The sequence below is a fragment of the Halichondria panicea genome, chromosome 1 (genome assembly GCF_963675165.1).
Source record: "Halichondria panicea chromosome 1, odHalPani1.1, whole genome shotgun sequence".
In the NCBI taxonomy this organism is placed as follows: Eukaryota; Metazoa; Porifera; class Demospongiae; order Suberitida; family Halichondriidae; genus Halichondria; species Halichondria panicea.
The window spans coordinates 4197436-4224614 of NC_087377.1; the positions used below are offsets into that span (position 1 = coordinate 4197436).

The 27179-nt window shown below is 40.1% G+C and overlaps 1 protein-coding gene across 2 annotated transcripts in view; it reads right to left on the reverse strand.

Annotated features, from left to right (window-relative positions):
• The window catches only part of LOC135334762 (uncharacterized), a 45017-nt gene extending 18074 nt beyond the window's left edge, over positions 1 to 26943 (reverse strand). The window contains exons 1-5 of one of the 2 annotated variants that reach the window (XM_064530092.1): positions 26804 to 26943; positions 26400 to 26595; positions 26127 to 26299; positions 25856 to 25923; positions 24159 to 24293 (exon numbers count right to left, since the gene is read on the reverse strand). In XM_064530092.1, coding sequence (XP_064386162.1) covers positions 24159 to 24224 — 66 coding nt within the window. In that variant the 5' untranslated portion in view covers positions 24225 to 24293; positions 25856 to 25923; positions 26127 to 26299; positions 26400 to 26595; positions 26804 to 26943. The other variant, XM_064530100.1, reaches the window with a different exon arrangement.
• Positions 26944 to 27179: the final 236 nt, after the last annotated feature.

The window sequence follows — 27179 nt, forward strand, 5'->3', positions numbered from 1 at the left end:
AGACGACGAAGAAATCATCAGACAGCTAGCTAGCTATGGAGTAAGTGTAACTTTTCTTGCCCTAGATAAAGTCTTCGGTCATGGACAATTTCATGGGTATGCGAACAAAAGCAGTTCTCAACACACAAAAACATTTGGACCAGTTGAAGGAAGGTCGGGACACAACTGTATATATACTGAGGAACCATACCGGCATGCATGGCATTGTTATAAGGCAACCTCCTCTTGAATTCAATTGATCCTCAGACGACGAAGAAATCATCAGACAGCTAGCTATGGCAGTGTCAGTCATACAGACCATCACTGTCAATTTAATAAACATGTCGAGTGTGAGAATATCACCTACCGCAGAAGTGGCGAGTGAGCACATGTAAAACAGGTACTCTTGTTTTCCTTTTGAGCTTTGGTGCTGGGCCATCTAAAATTCTTGTGTTATAAAATAAATTTTTCCTTTCAAAATTGGGGTAAGTGTAACTTTTCTTGCCCTAGAGTCCTCAACACAAAATACACAAAATACACAAAAAAATAATCAAAAACATTTGGACCAGTTGAAGGAAGGTCTGTACATCCTGCAGGGACTACGTTGGCAGCTAGCTACGGTTATAATAGACACTTCATATTTTTTATGTGACTGTTAGATCGAGACTGTCAGACTGCCGGTGTTCTAACAGAACTATATCTACTACATTGTGTAGTAATTCACACGCAGCAGCACGGCTACTGTTATGGACTCTATATTGAAGAGCTAGGGGAATTGAATGTGACTGTGGAAAGTGCACATGTAGATACTGTCAGGTAAGGGACAGCTTAGTGATGTAGCGTATAAAATTCATTGTGATGACTATGATAATTATAGTGTTGATGAGATACGTTGAAGCTTAATCTTATGGTTAATTGAATGTACTTTTTTTACATAGTTAAATACAGCAGTATGAATTATTTATTGTTGTTTCAGGCGGTTCTGGAGATTCATCGCCTTAGACGGAGAACAAAGAGCTTCAAGAACTATTGGACAGTCGGGACACAACTGTATTTATACTGAGGAACCATTGAGGTTGTGTTACCGGCATGCATGGCATTGTTATAAGGCAACCTCCTCTTGAATTCAATTGATCCTCCGCCAGCTCCTTCTCGATCTCCTCCAGCGGCAGAAGTTCGAACGCCTCCTGTGCAAGGTAAGCACTTCCTGTCTCCATCTCACGCTGAATCCTTCCTAGTGCTAGTTGAGACGGATTCGGGATCCGAAAGTTAATACCAGTATACAAGTGATGAGGAGTACCTGCCTCCACGGTGAGGTCGAGGGGTGTCTGTAAACAGAGGCTCTGGTCTGTAAATAGTCATGGACGGGAAGAAGACCAAGAAACGTTTGGAAGAAGATTATCTGGTAAGGTATAGTGAAGTAGACCCGAGTTTTAGTGGTGCATGAGACATACACTGTGGAGGGACCATGGTGCACGTGGAAACAAAAGTGTTTACGTAAGTATTGAAGTTTTATAGTGTCGCCATAATTTCCTCTGCAAAGATGGAAAAAGTGATGTTGTCCTAGACAAAATAACCGAAGATGGATGCCTAACAGTTATGTGTTATAAATCAATCAGCACATGCGATTTTCTCAGCGTAAGTTCATTAAAACAAGAATTTAAGAATTTAAAATTAAGGAATTAAAGCCTGCCTTAAAACGAAAATGGCACTCCTTCTATAGTATTATCAGTTATTGAGGAGCCGCTTGCAACTGTACGAGGAAACGTAAAGTATGCAAACTTGAACGGCGGATAAAGCGTGCTGTCTATATACTTGATCAAAACATAATACGTGTGGTCTGCCAAAAATATAACTAAAACTTACATCAGCATGATGGTGAACGTTTTTGGCTTATTGCATTAGATCGCAGTGCTCATCTTTCTCTCAGCTCAAGACTAGCTAGTTTGTACACGCTATATAAATTCAAGCAAGTGTCATTTCCCACTCCTCCTGAGGGAGCATCAGTTGAGCTTGTCCGAGCCTAATGTAACGGAGCTCTAAGCAAGACGATCTGTCACTTAAAAACAAAAACGGACGTTACATTTGCAATGTATTTTCAGCCCAAACACAGCGACTGGCATAGTCCACCATTTTTCACCCAAAACTTCAAGATGGGCCTTATTAGGTACCTTTTTATATGTAGTAATATGTAAATAAGGCTGACCCCACTATAAGACGTAATTATTAATATAACATTTTCATTTTGAAAGTAAGATACAATTACGTGGTCAATCCCAACGTATTTATGTTGGGGGAGAGCACATTCAATTCCTTGAGCAAAAAAACCCTAATAAAAATAATGATTTGGAAAACGTGTATTCCTGCGTTTTGTGTCTTCAATCACTGTTGTGTCCACCCACCTTCGTGAGCTCGGACACGGGGAGCTAGCTCACAACCTCAGAGCAAAGTTCACTCTTATCAGATTGATATGAATGAAAATTAGCGCGGACTTAAAAGGGTGTTAAAATTATTAACATAACATTGTCATTTTGAAGTACGTGGTCAATCCCAACGTATTTATTTTGTTGCCCATTCAATTTCTTGAGCATAAAAACCCCTAATAAAATGATTTGGAAAAAACGTGAAAGAGGTTGAAAGTATTCCTGCATTTTGTGTCTTCATCACTGTTGTGTCCACCCACCTTCACACGGGGAGCTAGCTGAGAACTTCAGAGCAAACATCGACTCTTATCAGATTGAGAATATAATTATATGCTGTTTGAATGAAAATTAGCGCAGACTTGGAAGGGTGCTCTGTTTATGAGTATAATTATAATATCCTGAGTGAAAATTTAGAGAGAGGGCGTATTAAGGTTATACGTCGTGCGTCCATTTAGTTTGAGGATCGAGTTATTACTAGACTGTTCGACTAACCACTTGAAATAGCTAGTAAACTTCAAGGACGAAATCTTTGGCTAGTACGGTAAGTTGAAAGTTAATTATCAATTGAAATAATTATGATCCTACCTCAAATATAAATTTTTTGACCCATTTTTGGCAAAATACCATGGGCTATATATATACATAGCCCATGGTATTTTGCCAAAAATTAGGAAATCACAGAACACCTTACGGAACTGTCACATTCCCTCAAATTAAAACAGGGTCTATTCACTAAAAACTTTTATTGATTTTATTGATTGGGTACATTAAACCAAGGAAAAGTGTGTTGACTCATCGAACTGCAATCATTAATCATCAATTCATTTTCTTTACAATTGCAACTAAATTTTCCTTAATGTGGCCGAAAGTGCTGGGGCCATTATGCTTATGATTATGACTAACAGCTAGTGACACATCCAGTCCTACAGCATCATGACGAGGCAGGGCACATTCCACTACAGTGTCCCAATATTATTATGCAAAGTATTTATATTGTGGATATTTCAAAGCTCAAATGCTGGAGGCTGGGACCGGGCACTATATACCACAATGCTGCATGTGAATATAATTATATACAAATCAATTTGTATAACTATATATAATTATAGCCGTTTATAGATACATCACCAGCTTCTTTCCACTTTCTACTTTGCGTATGCGCATATGTCATTGCTAAGAAGCTACACAGCATATGGCTCCAAGAGTGATATATGTATATATCCAAGAGTCCTGGTATATCCTGTTCAAGATGAAGCACTTTATAGCAGTGTGTCTGGTCCTCTCCGCTATACTGTCATGCATGCATGGATACACATTTATAGCTGTGCCAGTCCATGTGCTTTGTCTCTACTGTTAATGCATTTTCTCTGAACGTTAACTGTCAATGGGGGGGGAGATGCCATTGCTGAGACCACCATAATGAGATTTGGTGAGCAGCTATAGACAAGTACACACAATACATGTACTCGCTAGCTGTCCTATACTGTGTGTGCTAATTACTCTAGCCAACAAAGCTGACAAAGGAAGTTGAAAAGGAATGGCCGTACAGATAGTTCTCATTGTCATGGTCACATAATAATGTCTCTTTTTGCTGCAGATCTGTGGTTCAAGTGGGAGTAAGAACCTCTACTCAGAGATAACCAATCGAACAAGTTGCCAGAACATTGGATACACAACTGCATGACGATCGTAAATATAATTATGGTGTCAACTGACAAGTATAGCCACAGGAGTGAAAGTATCTCTGTGCAATGTGCATGTGGCTCTCCCTGTCCGTAGTTCAGTTCCCATGCATGTGTGATGATCCATGCACACAGCTATAGCTACTGTTGACGAATATAATTATATGCTATGTAATAATTATAAAATATAATATTTATGGGCAGTCCCATTACAGTGCTCAATGAAACTGGAAAGTCGAGATTTGCTCTCTCAGTATCGTCCTATGCAAATTTTATATGTGATCGACTATCCATTGCTGAAGGAATGTCCAAGTATAGAGCAAAACAACTCTTCTAGACCAGCAGGAGACATATACAATGGTGCTAAAGTCAGCAAGGGATCTCGTGTTCCTATATTACGTCACTACCAACTTTAATGTGGGCAGTGATGAGAGGCAAGAGACGATACAATTGCTCAAATAATGAGACGAACATTGTGCTTATTGTTATTGACCATGCACCCGCACCTCCCCCACGCCTTGGTTACCAGGCCTTCCTCTAGTGAGAGGGACTGGTGGTCCATTTTCCTCACTCTCTTCAGTCACAGCAGCTGCATATAGCGAGAGTATAGCTGTATTGAACCACACTGTACATATCAACTTTGTGTTGCTCTATAGTTCCTTCACCACACCCAGCTTGCCACACGGACTTGCTGCACATAGTAACTTTTCCTCGTGCATACTCCATCCACAGCCACGGTTGATCAGGTAGAGGGCAACATCCACACGGCCTTCTTCTTCATTATCGCACTCATGATAATGAGCTTTATTGCAGGTGCAACTCCTGACGAAAGTGTGTCGGCAGCCTCACGTTGGGTGAATAGAGTTGCACAGAACGCTCTCGGTATGATAGGTGCCTGGCTAAGAATGAGCATGGTACACAAATCACACCAGGCTTGTATCTTGCTGGGTTAAACTGTCATCAGGTAAGTGTCTTGTGAACTTCAGGGGTCGCTTCCAATATATGTAAGGTCTTAGGGATTATTGTACTCCTTATTTTATCGCATGTTCTTTTCCTTTGGCAGGTTGGCCAATTAATAAGCTACCTCAACAGGTATACCACGTGGAAGCTAAAATACCAGGCAGCCAACATTTCCTTAGGATTACTTGTTGCCGTCACGGGAAGTGAAATTTGCAGTGGGACCTTTTATTAACTATTAACACTCGGCCTTGAAGGTGACACTGGGTGCTGTAGAATGTCAATACAATGTAAAAATTAATGTTTAATAGAAAATTTTTTTTAATTCATCCGTCCGTCAAATGTTAACTAGGGGGGGTGCACATGAATGGTGCAATCCTCTCAGTCCATCTGATTGGTTCATTAGGTGTTGATCCTTTATGGCGTGGGGGCGTGTCAATACCATAAGTACATTGTACCATACTTACCGTATATGCTCGATCAGAGGCCGCACTCAAATAGTAGCCTCCCTTGCTAGCAAAACGAAACATTTAATAGCTGATCCTTTCCTTGTAAAACTCCGGAATGAAGGTGCGATAAAATTCAGATCATTATAGTAAAATCCCATGCATTAGTGTATAGAAAATCTCATGACCTATGTTCTAAACTTATCTTTTTTTTGTAGGTACGCTTGATGATGTGGAGGCATTTTACCAGCAGCTGACCAACTATAATGATCTCTGACTATTTGACTACCCACAGTAACTTATAGATGTTTAGATTTTATTCAAGAGAATGTATTGTTTTAGAATTATTATATTGTTTTAATTCAAGAGAATATGTTTGCACATTGCACAGTTTGTCAAGTGTACGTATCCCTCTACGTTCACCTTACTTCAAGAAATGTCATACACAGCTTTGTCCAGTGGTAACTGTAACTCATCCTCATCTTCTTCATCAAAACCCTCCTCATCGCTCCACATATAGTCCCGTTTGTCCACTTTCCATTCATTGACAGGCATTTCTAAAACACCCCAGAGTACTCAATCTGTCTAATTTCAAAAGCCTGGAAATGTCCGTGAAACCACTGGGACAGTATAGCAATGGTTGATTAGCGTAACCAAGTACAACGTGTTATAAGCACATGGCTCAGGCAAATATCACATGCATTTGGAAGCACATGGTTTATAATTAGGTGGAGTACGAAACAAAACAGCTGAGGTGCAAGTACTTCCAGTGAACGTGCTAACATTTAAAATAGAACACAGACAACTTTTTTAATTTAGTGTACAATTTTGTACCCTGAAACAATATAATAATTATTATGTAACGCAAGGCATGAGCAATAAGTACAACCGGACCAACAGACTACAACTTCAATTAAAAATTCTCTACTATAGTTCAAACAATTTGATTTGTCATAGCTCCTGCCATCCCTGCCATATGTTAAACTACAATTTGTTCAACCACCGGCCAATTACGTATACCCAGCCCTAGTTGGCGAAAATAAAGTTATTTACACACGTGTAAATTTTTCGGCAACTACAAAAATAGTAGTTGTGTATGACAGTTCAAGGGACGCACAATGTAGCAGTGAAAGTGCTCATCGAAATCGGTGGTTATAAAGGTCAGCAAGGGATCTCGGAAGGTCAGCAAGGAACCTGGAAGTATAAGTGGGAACTTTCACTCTGACACAGCTCCGCCCTACTATCCACCTCCATATTGTTACGAGGAATACATAATATGGTGTCCAAATAGAACGATGTGTGAAGAGGCGATATAAGAATTTCTGATTCCTAAGAGTAGAAAAGAAAGAATAATCCACTTTGCTGAGGTAAGGGGTAAAAGAGTTGGCATCAATGCTCCTTTCCTTATTGTGTGCCAGGGATCACAATGCACATCACTGTGGAACAAGAGCAGTTGCAATGCTTTAGGAGTGCATTAACTTTTTGGCGTCATAATTATTTTATATAATTTATGACATAAGTTACCCAAAATAATTTAAAAGCCTATTCAACATCATAATTATTTTGAGTATTCAAGATAACCAAAAGGAACCAACCAATATAGTAGAATTGATTACCTTCCTCTGAGTAATGGACCGTACTTTCTGAACAAATTTAGCTTTTAACGTATAGTTAGTTTAATCTTTAATGTTTTTGTACTATTTGCTCATATTAATTGTTATTTGATTAATGCATGCATGGAACAAAGCAGCATACTTACACCTTTATGCGTCTATATTTACACCATAGAGGGGGAAAGTATCCACTTGTTGTTTACACACCTGGGGTAGAGCGTATGCAGTACCCATAAATGGGTGTAATATTACACCCCACTTCTAACAGTGAAGTAATATGTAAGTACTGTAAATAAGACTATAAGAGCAAATAGTATGGGAGCTGTTAGCTTCTTGCGTTATAAAATGATTATTAACATAACATTTTCATTTTGAAAGATACAATATCGTAGTCATTTTGAAAGATACATTTAAGGGGTAGTGGTGGTGGTTTTGGTAGCGTGTTGTTCTTGTTTTATTTAACCCTCACAGCTTTGCACCTAGGGTCCATGCCAGCTTCCCGGGTGCTGGGAGCTATGGGTGTCAGTACTATGGCCAGCCTTGCAGACACCAGCTGCTCGGCATCGGCGATGGCCAGCCCTCTTATGTCGCTCGTGGCATCGGCAGTGGTGTCCAGCAAGGCCCCGGACACCATTGTGGTGCTGCCGGGGATCCCACCTCTCAGGCGGTCGGTGGTGGAGACCATTCAATCGGGGGCTTTTCTGGACTTTGCGGAGCTGCCTCCGGCGAAGGGGTTGTCGAAGCCGAAGCCGGTGTCACGCCTAATCCCGGACTTCACCACCTGGGTGCAATGCTTTGCTATGTATGCAGCAGTCCTTATTGCCAAGGCACCTGAGCGATCCCCTTCTCTCCTCAGTTACATGGCTACTATGGCTCAATTCAGTAAGCGGTATACAGGTTCCCTTCGTGGCTTTTATACGACCAAAAGTTCCGGGGCGAGGCAGCCGAATCCGGCAGGACTGACTTGGATGGGGGCTTCCACTCGTATTGTTTTATTGGGGACGGTCCCCCGTGGTGTGGTCCGTGTCGGTCCCTTGATCACTCTGCGGCCTCGTGCCCCGAGCGGGCTCAGGACTCTCCACCCCCCTCAGTGGGTTCGAAGCGTCCCTTCTCGTCCTCCTTCTCGACCTCCAACAAGCAGTCTCTAAGAGGAGGCCTCCTCCGGCGTCAATCTTGGAGCCCTGTCGACGATGGAACCGACCGGGAGAGCCGGACTGCCCGTTTGGGGATTGCATCTATTTGCATGTGTGTGCAACACGCAAAGGAGACCACCCAGAGTCAGGGTGCCCGAAGCGGCCCCGCAGACGTCCTGCTTAAGGTGTCGATCAAATCTGAACAATTCCGAACAGTGTGGATATACGTGCACTCAAAGAGTGATACGTATATCCATTTTTATATACATTGATCCTGAATCTTCATTGATCCAAGTTCTCAACTGATCCTCTCACCTATAGCTGTTAATTGTTAGTGATGGCTGGGCGAGATGTCCATTGTGTCTATACGACTAACAGCTAGTGACACATCAAGTCCTCCTACAGCATCATGACGTGGCAGACATTAACTTCATGCAGGTTGCTAACAAGTTGCCAGAACATTGGCTCAGAAGAAATACACAACTGACGATCGTAAATATATGGCGTCAACTGACAAGCACATTTTGTAGCCACAGGAGAGAAAGTGTCTCTGTGCAATGTGCATGTGGCTCTCCCTGCATGTCCGTAGTTCAGTTACCATGCATGTGTGATGATCCATGCACACAGCTAGCTACTGTTGTACAAATATATAATTATGCTTTGTATATATAAAATATAATATTTATGGGCAGTCCCATTACAGTGCTCAATGAAACTGGAAAGTCGAGATGTGCTCTCTCACTCGATCAAATTATATAGGGCCACTGTATCGTCCTATGCAAATTTTATAGAAAGATCAGCAAAATCTACACTTCCGTATGTGATCGACTATCCATTGCTGAAGGAATGTCCAAGTAGAGCAAAGCAACTCCTCTAGACCTGCAGGAGACATAATTATACAATGGTGCTAAAGTCAGCAAGAGATCTCGTGTTCCTATATATCAGCACCCTACATACTTTAATGTGGGCAAGAATAAAAATCAAAACAGCTATTTATAAAAAATAATCGGGTGCTTATTGTTATTGGCCACCCGCACCTCCCCCACGTCGTCCCGAGGAAGGCAAAGAAAGAATAGTTAATATCTACCATGGACAAGTGAACTTTTAGAATGATAGATGAACAGTGTATTTATTGTTATTGTCTTTAAATTTATAACATTTCAAAAGTCTGTGGAGAACCACTGGGACTCCCTTCACAGTCCACAGTGTGGAAGAATTTACGAAGGCAAAGCAACTTGCAGAGCTCTTGTAAAACTAATCCAGATTACCAAAAACATTGGAATCGAGGTTCGCGAAACATGTTTATACCCTCGAAATAATTATGACCCACTATACACGGTATACAGTACATGCATGTGTGACTGCAGCTGTTAGTTGGCATGCATAGCAGGGATATGCCCACACTGGTACGTGGTGGTGGTGGTTGGTACTGACCACCTTTAGACAAAAACTCATATGGTAAAAGAGGCAAATTTTGTGTGATGATCATTGATCTGAAATAGCCAGCACTTAGGAAAGTTGTAGTAAGTGTGTAGTAAGTGTGTGGTGTTGCACGTATATATCATACTTTTGCTATCAATTCTACTCCTTCTTTGCAGCCTCCACTCCGTGTAATATGGATGCCCCACCCTATCCCTATGATATAGCCATCTCAGTGTTGGACTCCATTGCTGTGGTGATCATCATCGTTATTGTAGTGTTAATACTATATCTTCTCTTCGATCACTACTTTGTGTGCCGCTCCTCCATGGCCGGTAAAATATTCATACTATAATTTATTATTCGTAATACCACTTAAATTTATAACATTTCAAAAGCCTGGAAACGTCTGTGGAGAACCACTGGGACTCCCTCCACAGTGTGGAAGAATTTACGAAGGCAAAGTAACCCTGAGGCTGCAACTTGCAGAGCTCTTGTAAAACTAATCCAGATTACCAAAAACATTGGGATCGAGGTAAAACTGAAGCCTATGGATTGCATATGAGTACTTTATGTTTGATTCTGTGCTTTGTACTGGCTCAGCATTTTTACCCTTATCCATTAAGACCTCGAATGGAAGAAACTGTGCGTCGATCCCATCGTTGCAGAGGGTAATTGTTTTCGGAAGTGACGATGTATTCGCAAGTCAAATATTGTATATCATACACTAACAAAATTGTGTTTTGTTGTCACGCTTTTCGACTTTGCTGAGATCTGGAGGGACATTGTTTCGCTTGTTTGTATAAAAGCTAGCTATTAGTAACAAACCTGCCTAACCCTAAAGGTTTAAAGAAGATTGAAATTCGATTGATATAAACTCCGAGTAAATATGACATCAAGGCAATTACATAATTATACAGGAATGTTCTTGATCTCATTGTATACCTAAATAAGCTGAATGCATGTAGGTTCGTCACTTTATGTGTTACGCATCATCCTAAATACTATTTAGGACCTCTTGCATAATAATTAGTGTTCCCTTGGGAGTCAATTTCGTTGTGATACAATTATTTTTCAGTCTGTCTTCTATAGGTTGTTGGCAAACATCAAGAGTGAGACCAGTGCAAGACACGTCCGCATTGGAAATCGGTAATTTAGTTGCTGTTTACAGGGAGGAGACCCAGAGTCTGCATGAGCCTTGGACGGGTAGACTGGAAAGTGTTAACAACGTAATGGTGGATGTTGGCTGGTTGAAAGGGTCTTACAATGGAAGGAAGCAAAGTGCAAGACCCCACCCCGTAAACAGGCGAAAGAAGATGGAGTAAAAAAACACAGTTCTGAAAAACTCCATCAATTTTGAGCTCACGTCTACAAGGAATCTAAAGGGATTATGTTGTGTCTTTTCACTTCCGACACACCCACACTATTCCAACTGCAGATCCTAATGAACTATTGGCATGAGCATCTCACCATGTCCTCTTCCCGTATTGCACTGATCGACACAACCTCGCTCTGGCGCCAGTTATCGAGGGGAGTATCGTGTCCATCGTATTCCCCCAATTGATGTAGCTCACTTCCTCCAAATGATTCTGATAAGATCCCTCTCTTGGAATAGAGTGTGTATGGCCACAATATAATCTCAAAAAAGCTATGACAAAATGAGAGAGCCGATAATTAAATCGAAGTTGTTGTTTCTAAAAGGAGATTCACTAGCTACTCACACATTTTGAGTGTATATAATTATGTTTGTGTTATATAGTTGATGGTCTACTCAACACATTTTGAGATTTTGTTGTATATAAGTATGTGAACAGAGGTTCACTGCAGAGGAGGCTGGAACCTTAGAAGTCACTTTTCTAACAGAATGAATACATTTCTTGATAACATAGAGCAGAATCTTCGCAATACATGCGTTCTCGTACTGTAACCACAAACTATAATCGGAACTTTTAGAACTTTTAGGACACACTGTGTTTATAGCGTTATCAGATTCATTAGCCACAATATTCAAAAGATAAGTCAGAAACAGAGGAAAAGGCCTAGCTTGTTTAGTATACTCTCATTAGTAAAAAGAATAAAATTTTTTTGTGAGATCTTGAATGCGTTTTCTAAAACTAGGCAAAAAAACACTCATGTGTATAATTATTCAAGAGTATATACAATGGCGCAAGTTTACTCTCGGCAGAAGTCTTACGATCACCGCGTTACCGAGAATAATTATGGTGACACTGACTGATGATGACCAAACTGTATGGCAACATGGCAGACGGTGACCAAATTGGTTATATATAATAGAGCACCTATCTATAGTGGGAAGGAAAGTTGGGCTGCTGGTGCTGCAAACAGGGCTCATTTTACCTACATAATCTACCAGAAAAAAAAGCCTCAAGCTATATGGCTAGTTTTGTACGTCGGATGATTGTACTTTGAAATATAATTATAAATTGGCGATGTAAGTCCTACAACTGCTTTACTTGTACACAAACTTGTCTCTCATGATTCAAGTTCAACAGCTTGTCCTTGACACTGGCAGAAAAGGTTGGCCATTAATGGATTAAAGGAAGGGAGACATGTCCACTGGCCATAACCAAAGACTCACTTGCTTCCCAGAAACCTAACAGGGTAACAGGGATGTACGATGTACAAGATTGTGTTCTTCGATGCACAATTTCATCAGTAGTAAACACTTATCCACTTTATAATAATTATACACTCCAAAATTTGAGGAATTGAGTAAGAACTTTATTAAGTCTGTTTAAGTAATTTGTACGTAGCATCTTAATTACAATTAGTGCACGTGCCTCAATGGTTAATAATAAGTATACTGTATTAAAGATGAAGACCGTGCTACTGTAATCAGGAGGCGGTCCAAGCTATTATAAGGAGATGTCCTGTTAAAACGACCAGGCAATTTAAAGCCAGTGTCGTCCCTGCTGTGGTCTAAATTTGTGGTGGTCAATGCGTCAGAGATGGCGGACTCTACTCGAGTCGTCTCGGATTTTAGTACATATAATTATAGCTGACACATACCTCGACACGCGCTCGCATTCGTCCACATAATCTTATAGCTTTGAAATGTCGACACTCTCGTTAAAAAAATTCATTTCAAGAAGTAATTACTGTGATGGTGGTGTAGCAGTACGTACTGTTGGTCTGTTGTGTGACACTGCTGAGTGGGTGGTTGACGCCATTCACGTTGTTCGATTGTCGTAACTTGGGAAGTGGATGTTCAGAGTGCCTAGCGTCTTAAGTGCATGAGCTAACTAAGGGATGTCCCCCAGGGCTTAAAACTGCTTACCTCAGCTTATTATATATCTGTATCCAATATTATTTTCAAATCCCAGGGGAGAGGGGACAAATTACACCTCCACCAGCCCAGATTGTGTTAAAAATATTCATCCTTTTAGGTGGTGGTTCTGTCGTATGAGGGGACGAAGGAGGAGTTCGAATTGGAAGATCTGACACGAACTATGACCTTTTTCAAAGATATGATTCAATTTTACCCAGATCGTTCCTTTGACTTGCCAATTGTTCGGGAACTGAAGACGAATCCATTTAATCTGATCAGGAGTGTAGTGGCACTATCAAACAATAGTCAGCATCCAATCCTTGATGCTATGACGTGTGTATATGTGTAATCCGGGCAGCAGACTTCTTAGGAGGCGACCAAGCCTTGTTAGTACTATCAAAGCGGCTGTGTTGCAGCTTGAGTTCTTGGCCAACACGACGTCTGTATCACGCCTGAGATTATATGTAAGGAACCGTTTTAGAATGACTAGTCACCTCTTCAAAAAGAAGGGTAACGGTGGCATTTTTTGTATCTGCAATCAGTCCATGTACGAGGTTTTCCCGTCAATAACAACAAACGACATAATTGTCAAGTCCATGTGCTGCAAAAGAGAAATATACATCAGGGATGTTATGTGGACTCGAAGACATGTCAGATGTGTGACAAAGAGCTTGCCTGCCTGCCCTGTGTGTTCTGTGGCAACAGACTCCATCATGAGGGAACATTTTACCGGATGTATGAGACCTATGGCAAGAGCAGGTTTGTTAAGACATTCACTAAGCTACCTAATTTTTAACTTTTCTGTTCCAGACTGCCGTGCTGCAAAGCTGATGTGTGTGTTACCTGTGACGAGTGGGCACAATCGTGTCACTGTCCATGCTGTGATACCAAGATTACCAGATGGATGGTAGATACCACAACGAAAGTGACTTTTCAGGAAATGTCAATTAAAGAAAAAGAAAACAATATACGTAGAATGCTTAACATTGATTACAATGACCCATCTCCACCTTGATTTTCCCGTGTTTTTTGTGATTAATTCTTATTGCTTAACGACAAGTGAGCATAAAATTTAAGTAAAACACTAACTGAAAATGGCAACCTATATATAGTCTTCTCGCATAGTCTTCTTTGGCTTGTGGGGGTGGTATTAATTATCAGGCATTATAATTCAGGCATTATAATTAATGCAAACTAACGGCGGATAAAGCGTGTCGTCTACTTAAATTCAAAGCATAATCTGCCAAAATAATGTATAAAAAAATTGTATCAGCATTGGAGTAGTTAGTGTAGGTCCATGGAGTTCGTCTGTACTAGCTATAGGAATAGTGTAAGTAGTATAGCCATCTTGATCGAGATATGAGTACTTCGAAGATGAGTATAGTCATTTATGTTGACCACCTGTATACATGTGCACATGAGTATTTATGCATATGCGTATGTGAACATGGGTGCATTGACAACCTTTGAAGTTTCTATGTGAATGGGGAAAATTCGCAAGCACTATATAAAGCAGCTCCCAATGCTGTTTTCATCTCAAAAAAGCACGGTAAGTGATTTTTTTGTGGTTGCTTTGCTTACCAGAATGTATACAGAATGGTAACTCCTGACGAAACACGTACACCTCAGCGTCCAGCCCGGACCCCTGTTCTTACAGAAGTCACTCCTTCTCCAAGCCCAAGGCCTGAACTCCCTCCTCCCAGTGATCATGCAGTGCAAGGTATTAAAGTACTTCCTCTCTCCATCTCACTCATCTCACTTTAACTGAGACTGAATCCTTTCCCAGTTGAGACAGATTCTGATGAAGAATACGACGAAAGTAGTGATGAAGACTACGTGCCTCCAGCTCCTGCTCCACAGCGTGGTAGAGGCAGGGGCCATGCATGGTGCGGGTGGTGCAGGTGCAGGAGGCAGAAGTGTCTATGTAAGTATATTATAGTGTTGTTTAAACTTTCCATAATTTCCTTCATCTGTAGATATTCAATCCGTCAATGCCAAGACAAGTACTATGAAAAGTAGGTTTCTTCTGAAGGGGAGAGATGGCAGCATTGTTGCCAAAGGAACTTTGATTCAGGGTGAACGTAACACCATTCATGGAAAAACGTGGCTACTTCAGTGCGGGGTACTCTCTAAAGGTGACTGTGTGTGATTAAGCTAGTCATACCAACTACTTCCATCCCCTGGCTGGTTGGCTGGCTGCAAGTGGGGGTCCAGCAGAATGGTTTTGAGAGTATACATGTCATTTTCATTTTCAGTTATAATTCTACAACTCTTTTTGTGTGTGGTTGGTGTTAACCTCCACCTTCTGTTAACCTATAGTGTGGGACAACACTTCACCACAGCATGACTTGCACCTTGAGTGTTAGTATTGTTCTGTGGTGTGAAAGCTCCACCTATGTGTCACACTTTTTTTTTATGCGCTTTTTTCTATCTCAATTATAGTCAATGCAATACTTCTAGTTTCAAGTCAGTATGAAGTACTAACGGGAAATTTACAGCTGTTACGTACCCAAAAGTTAGACAGAACTGAATTTCCTGTTAGTACTTCATACTGACTTGTAACAGGTAGAGGAAAAAACGTGACAAGATCAAATTATAAGAACGGCTAAAAAAAGGTTGAAATATTCCTGCGTTTTGCGTCTTCAATCACTGTTGTGTCCACCCACCTTCGTGAGCTCGGACACGGGGAGCTAGCTGACAACCTCAGAGCTCACTCTAATCTGATTGGTTGTTTCTGTTTGAATGAAAATTAGCGCAGACTTAGAAAGGTGTTCACATGGTACAAGGAAAATGTGTTAAAATTACGAGACTCTAATAATTATTGTGAATACGATATCACAGTGCTCCTTTAGCTGTTCACTAGGTTTATGCTTATGACTAACAGCTAGTGATCGACACATCAAGTCCTACAGCATCACGACGTGGCAGGGCACATTCCATTACAGTGTCCCAGTATTTGCAGAGATAACGGAAGATCCCGGTCTGTGCATGTATTAAAGTAAAGAGAGCATGCATGTCATTGCAAAGAAGCTACACAGCATATTGCTCAAAGAGCCATATGTACATCCCGAGTTTTTACTGATTGGAAGCAGAGAGTATAATTATATTCATTGATCACTGAATCTTCGTTGATCCAAGATCCCATCACCTATATATATAGCTATTAATTGTTAGACGGATGGGTGAGGTGTTCTGCCACCGCCGTTGAGTCTTTCCAGGAAGCAACTACAATATGACCGGCTAAACAATCCCTTAGTATTTGGCAATTCATAATTATAATAGGTCGAGGGGCCATGGTGCTGTGCAAATTTGTACAACCGTGCAATTCCTTCTTGGTAGACGTGTGCATGCACAACAGTTACCGTAGATTACGAGTGTTAATATTCAGTATCTGAACAATGACTGTTAGCTTTTGTTTTCATCAACAAGAAACGACCAAATTGAAGACAAACGATAAATGAGAATCATGCATGCAAGTACTATGACTTATTAAGTTATTAAAGTAGCGTTCCAACAGTGAAAATAATAATGAAAAGTGGTAACGCAAACGATAAATATGAGAATCAAGTACACTATACATGACACCTTTTACAAGGAGAGGCTGTGACTACAGCCCAAAATATAGATAGAGCACCCATTTATATACAGTCGGAAGGGCTCTCCCCCTCTGCGTATACTTAATCAGTGTTCATATCATTATAATAATTTACCAACATGACATGATGACTATAAATTATGTGTCTTGCTATATAATTATATTTTCTGACAATACAATTATAAATTATAACTGCATGGGTGCCCGCCTATGATGTCATAGCTGAGCACAGATTCCACTTTGACACAAAAGAGTTCGTATTTTGGCCACTCACTTCGATAGCCTGAACATTTCCGTCGATCCCACTGAGATTCAATCCTGCTGAACAAGTCAGTTTTAACCGACAGCCGAATGCTTGTCCCTGTGGCAGAGAACTAAACCAACAGGAAGGGGAAAAAGTCGACCCTCTGTGTAGAAGTCAGCAATCCTGGATATCGCCATTACAACCGAGAGCGTCCCATATGACCTATATACCCTCATGCATCTGGTTTCGGATATCGCTATTTCAACCGAGAGCGTCCCATACGACCTACACTCATGCATCTGGTTTCGGATATCGCTATTTCAATCGAGAGCGTCCCGTACGACCTACCACAATTCCCAGATGACACTATTACATGACATTATAATTTATACATGCGGCAACCTCCACTTAAAAGAGTCGCGTCCAAAGGGTGAAATAATTCATGCAGGCGAAGTAACACTGAGGCTGCAAATTACAAAGTTCTTGTGAAACTAATCCTTATAATTATTGTATGCTCGAAGGTTCCAAGAAGATCGAACCCTAAGAAGAGGAAATATGACATTGCTAGTAAAGTATTCAAACATTGCCCGAGAATGGTACGCACTGTACAGAGCCTGTCACATTATATCCTGAACATAATGACGCTCATTATTTTATCGAGTGATTGTATACTTAATAAAAAAAGCGTGGAAAAAAGAGCTAGAGTCTAACTATCTGAAAGAATGGCCCAGCCCCCACCTGCCTCGGAGCTAACAATCACTACGTCCCTCTTCCCGTCACACACGTCACCACTGAGGAGATGATACAGGCAGTCATGGTCACCCCTTCCCATCCATCCTCTGCAGGCTGACGAGACCGTGTGGTTTACGCCAGAATGGGAGAGATAATTTAGCTGTCATTGGAAAATTTTGATCTAAACAAAACTAAACTATTATGACTAAACTATTATGAACCTAATACTATTGCTAGTAGTTCTACGGTTAGACCTGCACCCAAGGCCAAAGTGGCCACTCCCAAGATGCTTCCAAGGGCTGGCAAGAAAGACCTATACTTACTTGTGATCTGTGTGTTGGTACCATTGGAATCTCTGAAGATTACTCAAGTGTGAAGGTCCTTGCAAGCAGCATATGCACAGGTATTGTGCTAGCTGGAGTAACCAGAAGTTTCTATCATGATCTCTCTACTAGCAGTACTCCTTTTACTTGCCTTGTCTGCACTCAAAAGCTGCATAAAGCAACAACCGAATGTTTATATGACACTGTGAATGAGCTGAAGGAACAAGTGGCTGCTGAACTGTTGTCGTCTGCCATGGCCAGAGTCAGCACCGATTGTTCCTGTATTGACATAACCAACAGTCTCAAGAGTGAAGTACAGCAGCTTCAATAAGCAGTTGAAAGCCAATAACGCTTCATTTCAATAGGACGAAACTGAAACAGGCTCTGCCACCCCTGAACCTATAGGAGGTACACTGTAGAGGAAAGCGAAACAATTGCTCAGCACTTTTGGCGAATCCATGATGCAATTAAGAAGAGTAACAAAAGTTAGCGCAGACATTCACATGGTACATTAAATCAAGGAAAAATACAAGGGGCGACGAAAAGTGTGTTAAAATGACGAGACTCTAATAATTGTTCACTAGTGCTTATAATAATACTTGTCAGCTTAATTGTCATGGATGAATCGCTTGACTAACAGCTAGTGACACATCAAGTCCTATACAGCATCGCATGTTCAAAAGGTGTTAGTAGGTTACTTACTAGCTTTGTTAGTATTAGTTATATGGAAACAACCTCCTCCATTTATTTTCACAGTGAATTTCTTTAATGGAAAGATATTAGTATCGAATTCACTGGAAAAAAGGCAGCTAGGGCGCATGCCATAAAAGTGTCTTTTGCCGAGATAACAGAAGATGCCAGCCTGTGGCATGCGAATGTATTAAAGTGTATAATTCTGTCATTGCAAAGAAGCTACACAACATATTGCTCCGTGCAATAATTATGCATATCCATAACCGGGAATTTTTATATAGCTTCATGATTGGCTGCAGAGAGTATAATTATCTTTTCATTTATCATGAATCTTCATCAAATTCTTAATTGATCCAAATTCTCAACTGATCCTCTCACCTAGCTGTTAATTGTTACTGATGGCTGGTCGAGGTGTTCTACCACTGCCGTTGTGTCTTCTCAGAAAGCAACTAGAATACAACCGGCTAAACAATCACGAAGATAAGTACAATATTTGGCAATGCATAATTATAATGCTGATGGCAGACATGGTATATTCTTTCTGTCTAGACAAGAAAATGGTTGTATCAGTGCTTCAACATATAAAGCGTCGGCAACCAAACGGCAAACTGTACTGTCTCCCCTGCTCTACATGCATGCAGGCGGTGGGAAATGTTCCCGGAAGTATAATTAGACATACACCTAATTAGATAATAATTTTTAATTGTGAATATTGTGCCTCGATAGTTAATAATAAGTATACCGTAAGATGAAGCACTTTATAGCAGCGTGTCTAAGCAACAGCATAAAGGTATGAAATCTACTTTTTGCAATAATTATATTGACCCGGTATTGAGAACTCTGAAATTTACAACTCTCATTTAGCTAATTAATGTCTAGCGAGCATTGCTTCTAGCAAGTATTCGCGAAAAAGGTTCCAAGAAGATCGAACCCTAAGAATAAGAAAATATGACATTGCTAGTAAAGTATTCAAACATTGCCAGAGAATGGTAAGCATGCACTATTATTATATTATCCTGAACATAATTATTGGCAATCATTATTTTATTGAGTGATGGTTAAGACATAAACCTTCACCTGTAGCGCATTATATTATATGAACCCGTAAAATCCAAATAAAAAATTAACGATTATCGAGTTCTGCGCTTAACCAAAACACCTTATAATGTAAAGATCGTGCTACTAACCATACATAATCAAGATGCATGTCTGTCCATCAGAAACGACTGATGGTCTATGCTCGCTTAAGTTTAAGAAGTTAATTCAGTGTTTTCCTCTAGAATTTGAGCCATTGCTGATGTCTTCTAGAGAAACATGTTAAGTCAATACTAGAGGAACATCTGATACAACATTGCCCAATCTCAACAAGGCAGTGGGGCAAACATTATAGACATGCCTATATCAGCAACACATGGGTATTTAGAGAAATAACGGAAGAGCCCAGGAAGTTTTTCGAAAAAATATGGCTACTGGAAAGCCATTTATACTAGTCTCATAACACCAATTGAAAACACACAACAGAGAAATACCAATGATCAAAATATGCCTGCTTACATGATTGTAACTGTTATAACTATACTATATTTCACACAAGAGTCATGCTCCTCAAGAACAAAAAAACATAAATCTATATATAGGTATTGGCATTGTTTGAAATGGTGGTGTGACCTCAGCAGTCTCCACCACGTGTGTTTTGTCCTTAGCTAATGTGTTGTGTCATTGTGTGTTGCAATCGAATAAATGTCCAAAAAATCGTCCAACTGAGCTGCTGTGGTGTCTTGTTGAGCTAGCAGGTTTGTTAATTATCTGAACGCGAGTATACACCAGTAGTGATCTGTGACCTATATCCTTGCAAGTAAGTTGCTGTGACCTCCACAGAAAGTACTCTGATTCTTCATCTAACTGCAGGTTGAGTGATTGGTAGCAGTGCTATGAGAATGAAGCAGCTGCTGCAGGCGTGCCTGTGTGATTCCAGGCTCAAAAGGTCCTTTAAGATTACGTGTACTTATTGGGGGAATGTTCGAGGTATAAGCTGCCTCTTGCAGCTGTTTTTTTTTTTATTTCATGCTTTTAACGGTTATATAGTGTTAGCGTAAATGAGGAGAGTTGTATTAGCACTACATCTCCTTTCCTACTTACATAATGTATGTTCTCTATCTCATTGTGATTGTTATTTCTGAAATGATAGAAATGTACTGTCAGTGCTTTTTTTTTTGCTATCTAATGAACAGTGTGGTGCAGGGTCTCTTCTCTTCTTTGCTGGTTTGGTGATTTGGTAAATATCGCCAATTCTATTATTGCTAGTTACACAATGTTTTACAGATAATCAAGTTTGCAAGTTCAGGATTCTCTCAAAGATAATCTTGTTCTATCCGATTCGTTCTCACCTTCTGGTTTCAACCTATCACAAGTTCTCAAGTTCTAAAGTTCGCTTAAGTTCTCCAACTTCTCAAAGTTCTAGTACTCGTTCTCATTAAATTAAATAATTCTTAAACTTCAAGTTCACTACAAACTTTCATTTATAATTACAATTATACAGGCTGTAGTGTCAACAACACTGGCCCACCTGTCTATAATGAGAAGGCAATATAGACGGCATGAGATAAAGTGCATGTCCAAAGGTCAGGAATGGAGTATGTAATGATTTTCTAGTGTTCTTCCCATCCCAGTGCACTCCAGTGTACAAAATCGCAGCCGGTCATCGGCCAATTTCTGTGCAATTCACACAAATGACCTAGCAAAACAGCACATGGTCAGCCCTTGTGACCAAACAATCATTTGGGGTGTGGCTCAATTTATCCAAGCATGAGGAGAATAGTTAGCAATTAAACACATGGCTAAAAGTTGCTAGTCTGTTTTTGTGTAGTCTCTCATCGCATGTTCAAAAGGTGTTAGTAGGTTACTTACTAGCTTTGTTAGTATTTAGTTATATGGAAACAACCTCCTCCATTTATTTTCACAGTGAATTTCTTTAATGGAAAGATATTAGTAGGGTGTGGCAAAGTTGTGCCCAGGTCGGAAAAACATGAACTTGCTGACAGTGAACATAATTATACTGAAACAGATCTACCAGAATTAACTGCAAAGGATACGCTACACCTCCTTATGCAGGGTGTTTCAAGCTTTTACGTATCGAATTCACTGGAAAAAAGGCAGCTAGGGCGCATGCCATAACAGTTGGCAGAGATAACAGAATTAATTCCTCAGAATTAATTCCTGGATTGGGGCCGTTACCTCACGATAGCATATTGCTGCCTCTTGGCATCTCTTATCTCTATACAGAAGTGACACTCCTCTCAGTATATATACTATAGTATAATCCCAGTGTGACTAGCTGGTCCAGCCAGATACTGCGCACTTACTATAGATATACTCCATTCATCCTTGTTGTCTTTTCTCCGGCCATATATACACATTTTATAATGCATCCATTTCTCCTTCTAAGTAATAGATCAGAAAAGCAGATTGGGGGTGGTTGGAGCAGGTCCCAACAGCCTGTGGCATGCGCATGTATTAAAGTATATAATTCTGTCATTGCAAAGAACCTTCACAACATATTGCTCTAAGCAATAATTATGCATATCCATAACAAGGAATTTTTATATAGCTTCATGATTGGCTGCAGAGAGTATAATTATCTTTTCATTTATCCTGAATCTTCATCAAATTCTTAATTGATCCAAATTCTCAACTGATCCTCTCACCTAGCTGTTAATTGTTACCGATGGCTGGTCGAGGTGTTCTACCACTGCCGTTGTGTCTTCTCAGGAAGCAACTAGAATACGACCGGCTAAACAATCACGAAGATAAGTACAATATTTGGCAATGCTAATGCTGATGGCAGACATGGTATATTCTTTCTGTCTAGACAAGATGGTTGTGTCAGTGCTTCAGTACATGAAGCGCCGGCGACCAAACGGCAAACTATACTGTCTCCCCTGCTATACATGCAGGCGGTGGGAAATGTTCCCGGAAGTATAATTAGATATACACCTAATTAGATAATAATTTTTAATTGCGAATATTGTGCCTCGATAGTTAATAATAATTATACCGTAAGATGAAGCACTTTATAGCAGCATGTCTAAGCAACAGCATGCAGGTACGAAATCTACTTTTCGCAATAATTATAGTGACCCGCTATTGAGAACTCTGAAATTTACAACTCTCATTCAGCCAATTAATGTGCATTGCTTCTAGCAAGTATTCGCGAGAAAGGTTCAAGAAGATTGAACCCTAAGAATGAGTAAATATGACATTGCCTAATTAGCACTATAGGTACGAAATCTACTTTTCCCAATAATTATAGTGACCCGCTATTGAGAAAAGTATTCAAACATTGCCAGAGAATGGTAAGCATGCACTATTATTATAATTATTATCCTGGATGTCACATAGCTATGGAAGAGTATCAGAGGGAGATACGGAGGTTGAGATCGTGCAACGCAGTTCTCATGAGGCATATTAGAGAATGCCATGAAGTGATTGAGTGCCTGGGAGATTTATTGGCGATCATTTATCGAGTGATGGTAAGGACATAATTTGACATAAACTTTCACCTGTAGCGCATTATGAGCCTGTAAAATCCCAATAAAAATCGAGTTCTGCGCTTCAGTGTTTGCCAAAACATGTTGTCATGTAAAGTCATAGACATTATTTTTTGAACCAAATCACACCAGCTCCGAAAGATCCTGCTACTAACCATACATAACCAAGATGCATGTCTGAATCAACTCCATCAGAAACGACTCAAACATTACACATGCCTATCAGCAACACACAACACATGGGTATTTAGTGAGATAACGGAAGAGCCCAGGAAGTTTTTCGAAAAAATGTGGCAAATGGAAAGCCATTTATACTAGTCTTATAACACCACTTGAAAACACACAGCAGAGAGATAGCAATGATCAAAATGTGCCTAAACATGATTGCAACTGTTATAACTATATTTCACACAAGAGTCGGTTGCACATGCGCATAATTTTAATTTTGGTTCTGTATTAGAAAATTGATAAGTAATTGACCCCCCCCCCCCCCCCCCCAACCACATACGTGCTTAATGTTAAACTATCTCAAAACCTAATCGCAGTCACGTTAGCCCTGACCTCTAGTGCGACAGAGTCCATGGGCATATGACACCAGCATAGACTGCCAAAAATTATTTGCGTTGATATCCCTTTAACATTAAATTTTAATGTTATAATAATATCCGTGCATCGGATATGACACTCTAGTGACCGTAGTTAATGTGATACACTGTACATGAGAGGTTTTATAATTATGCAGTGGGGTGGGTGAATTTCCCTTGCTAGCTGACATGGAAGGGAAAATAATGAGCCAACAGTTTTTTAATCAACCTTCTCCTCCAAACACTTTAGCGTCCCCCTTTACTTGTCTGTAAATTCTTAATTTTAAAAGCTAGATGGCATCAAGGCTTTCATTCTGAAAAGATAAACGAAAACAATCTCCCAAGAGGACCCTCTTATAATTATAATGCTTAATTCATATTTCCTCCAAACAATCAATTCTATATAGACAGTCATACACTTTGCCCATTAATCTATGTGTATATTCCTAATTATAATTATGTATGGGCAAAGTGTAATACCTGTTTTAATTTGTTTCACCTTATAATTATCACAGAGCTCAGACAATAGAGAGAGATGGACACACCAGACTTGAGTTCCATTCATGATTTTCTATCAGAGATCTTGATCCTTTGATACCCTGGAAAGGGACTTGCACCTCAGTGTATTACTAGTCTGCAGATGTGCATGTGGGAATAATTACAACCTGTGATAATTATAAATTAAGTGAAAATGGTCAAGCAGCTATTGTGGATTGCTAATTACCCAATAGCAAAACCACAATAGATAATAATGTATAAAACTTGCACCAAGCAAGAGTACAGTCATTTTAGTAAAACTTACTGATAAACTTTGCTGTAACCACATAGATGATCATGAATACCATTAAGCATGGCCGGTCAAACATCTAACAGCAAGCACTAGTTTTTCTGCACTGCATGTACACCGTAATGACTTCACACAGCCTCAGAGAACAGCTCAAACATGCCAATGAAGAGAATGTTGTATAAGTGTCCAGGGTTCTCATTAATTTCGAGATAACACTATAATTATTATTATAAATATACATAACCCATGTAACTTATTTTCAGCATGCAGTAATGCATGCATGTTGCTTCCCTTCTCCACTAGCCTACAACACTGACACTGCCACCCTGCAATGTATATAATTATAGGGAAACTCGCAAAATAATTATAATGGGTATAAGGTATAAATCTATTCTCAACTGAGTTTCATATTGCAAGAATATCAAGTTTCATTGGCATATGGAGCTTTTTCTGAGGCTGCGCTGAAGTCACGCTTGCTGTTACATAACTGATATTTGACTTGGTCTTGCTACTGCATGGTTTAATTATATTCATAATCATGTCCTTTCTGTGGTTACTACTGTGGTTGCAGCCAAGTTACACAAAATATTGCAAGTTTTACTGTACTCTCTCTTGCACCTGTGTATAGAACAACCTCTCAACAAATCAAAGGCAACAACTGTATACAGTGTAATGGCCAAAACATCACTCCCCAAGAGGGGTTCCACTGTCACTGTCTATGTAACATGTAGAAAGCAAACTGAACTGATGAACTAATAAACGTGTTCAGGAGCAGACTCTCCTCTATAGGCATGGGCTTGCCCTCTCCCTCTAAAAAATTACATGTACAGTCAGTCAAATCGTTGCAAGCATTCTTGTTACAGTATTTCATCCAGATAGTTACATGTACATACAATAAGCTTTTCAACACTTGTATCTATTTCAGTTTGGCCCCAAGAGCATTTTACATTGTACATGTAAGGCTATACTATACAGCCATGCAATCTAATTAACTGTATAGACACATCAGGATCAGGAGTATAGACAGTCTCTGCACAAAACCCACAAGTGTGTGACCTGTGGCAATAACAGTTACTACAGGGTAAACCACAGACATAAGACACTACCTACTTATCACAACTCCAAATAGGTTATAACAAGATTGCATCCCAATCAGTTACTGACAGTTAGTACTGTAGAGTTAAAATGGGGGAAATCGCTAGAAAAGAGGACTTGCAAGCCTCAGTCTGTACCACAACTGAATGCTGCTTTATAGGCTGAATGTCTAGAGATTCTAATGTCTACTTAGCTTGCAGCATCACAAAACAAGCAAGCTGGTCCGACTTCTAGTACTGGAATACACTCCAGAATATAGTTTATTCACATGTAAAAAAACCTGCCCGACTCAGCAATATTAATTATATGCTCACATGATGTGATGTTGTGGGGGGGGGGGGGCTGCTTGGGGTAACTGGAGTCTTGTGTACACCCTTAGCAGCTGGGAGAAAAAAGTGGAAGAAAAAGGATAGCCAGTCACTTATAATTACTTTTGGTGTGATAATTATCTACTATAGATTGTGATAATTAATTTTATCTACTATAGCAATCTGTATAGACCCAGGAGTGCACTGTATAGACTAGACAGACAGTCTCTGGTGTATGAAATGGTGCACTGAGCTATAGAATTGTTAATTCCCTCACTTGTCAAATTGTGTGCTTCCTTCCAACATGCTGCACTGTTCAGTCAATCACTATATTTATTGTATATAGTGCCATGGCATTGCAGTGTATCCGTATAGCATGCCCCTCCATTATGCAGTGACAATCTTGCTGCATGGTTGGTGTTGTCACTTAGAGTTGAATCATAAAGACATCTGCACAACAAACACAACAATAGCATTGTTGTAGAATAATTATAATTATTGGCAATAATAATTATTCATAATAAAATTAATCATAAGGATGTTCCCTCACTTGAGAGCTTGTGCCTTCCAAGTTACTCGATCACTATTAATAGTGCTCTGTATCGGCTTGAGAGCAGTGATAAGGATGTCACAGAAATGGCTGACAGCTTGGACATTACTCATCACTGTATCCGCCGTATATAGCGCCTCTGAACGTACGGACATGCTCGCTGCATGGTTCACGTTGTCACTGAGAGTTGAGACATCTGCAAAACAGCAATAATTGTTAGCTGGTTGCAGAATACAGACTGCAGAATTAATGGACAGAATCATAGATACTATATAATCATATCTATGACAGATGATGAACCTAACAGCACAAAATCGCTTGCGCTTATTAGGCTTTTAGTGACAATAATTATGCTTTTACTTATTGCTATAATAATTATTATAGTACAAAACAATCAACTTTACCAGTTGCTCGGGTTGGAAAGACACTAACAATCTCTTCTGGTGTGTTTCTTTGTCCCCACGAGGTTGTGCATGTCTACTAGATCTACGCATGTGCAGAAAGAGTGAGCCCCACCCCCCTCATTTTGTTTTTGCACGTACATTTCTTCAGTTTCCATGCCTTGTGTTGGACCATAGATTGAAGAGTTAGACAGCTAGCCAGAGCCTCTGGCAGCTAGCTGTTGGCCTCAAGGATCCCACTCCTATACAAGCCAACTCCTGGAAGGTCAGTTCATTATACTTTCTGTTTCTCAGATCTTAGATCTTCCTCTAGACTAGTATGGATGGTGAACCTTTTAATAAGAGGGCCTAACAACTGTAGCATGGCTCACTTGCCCCC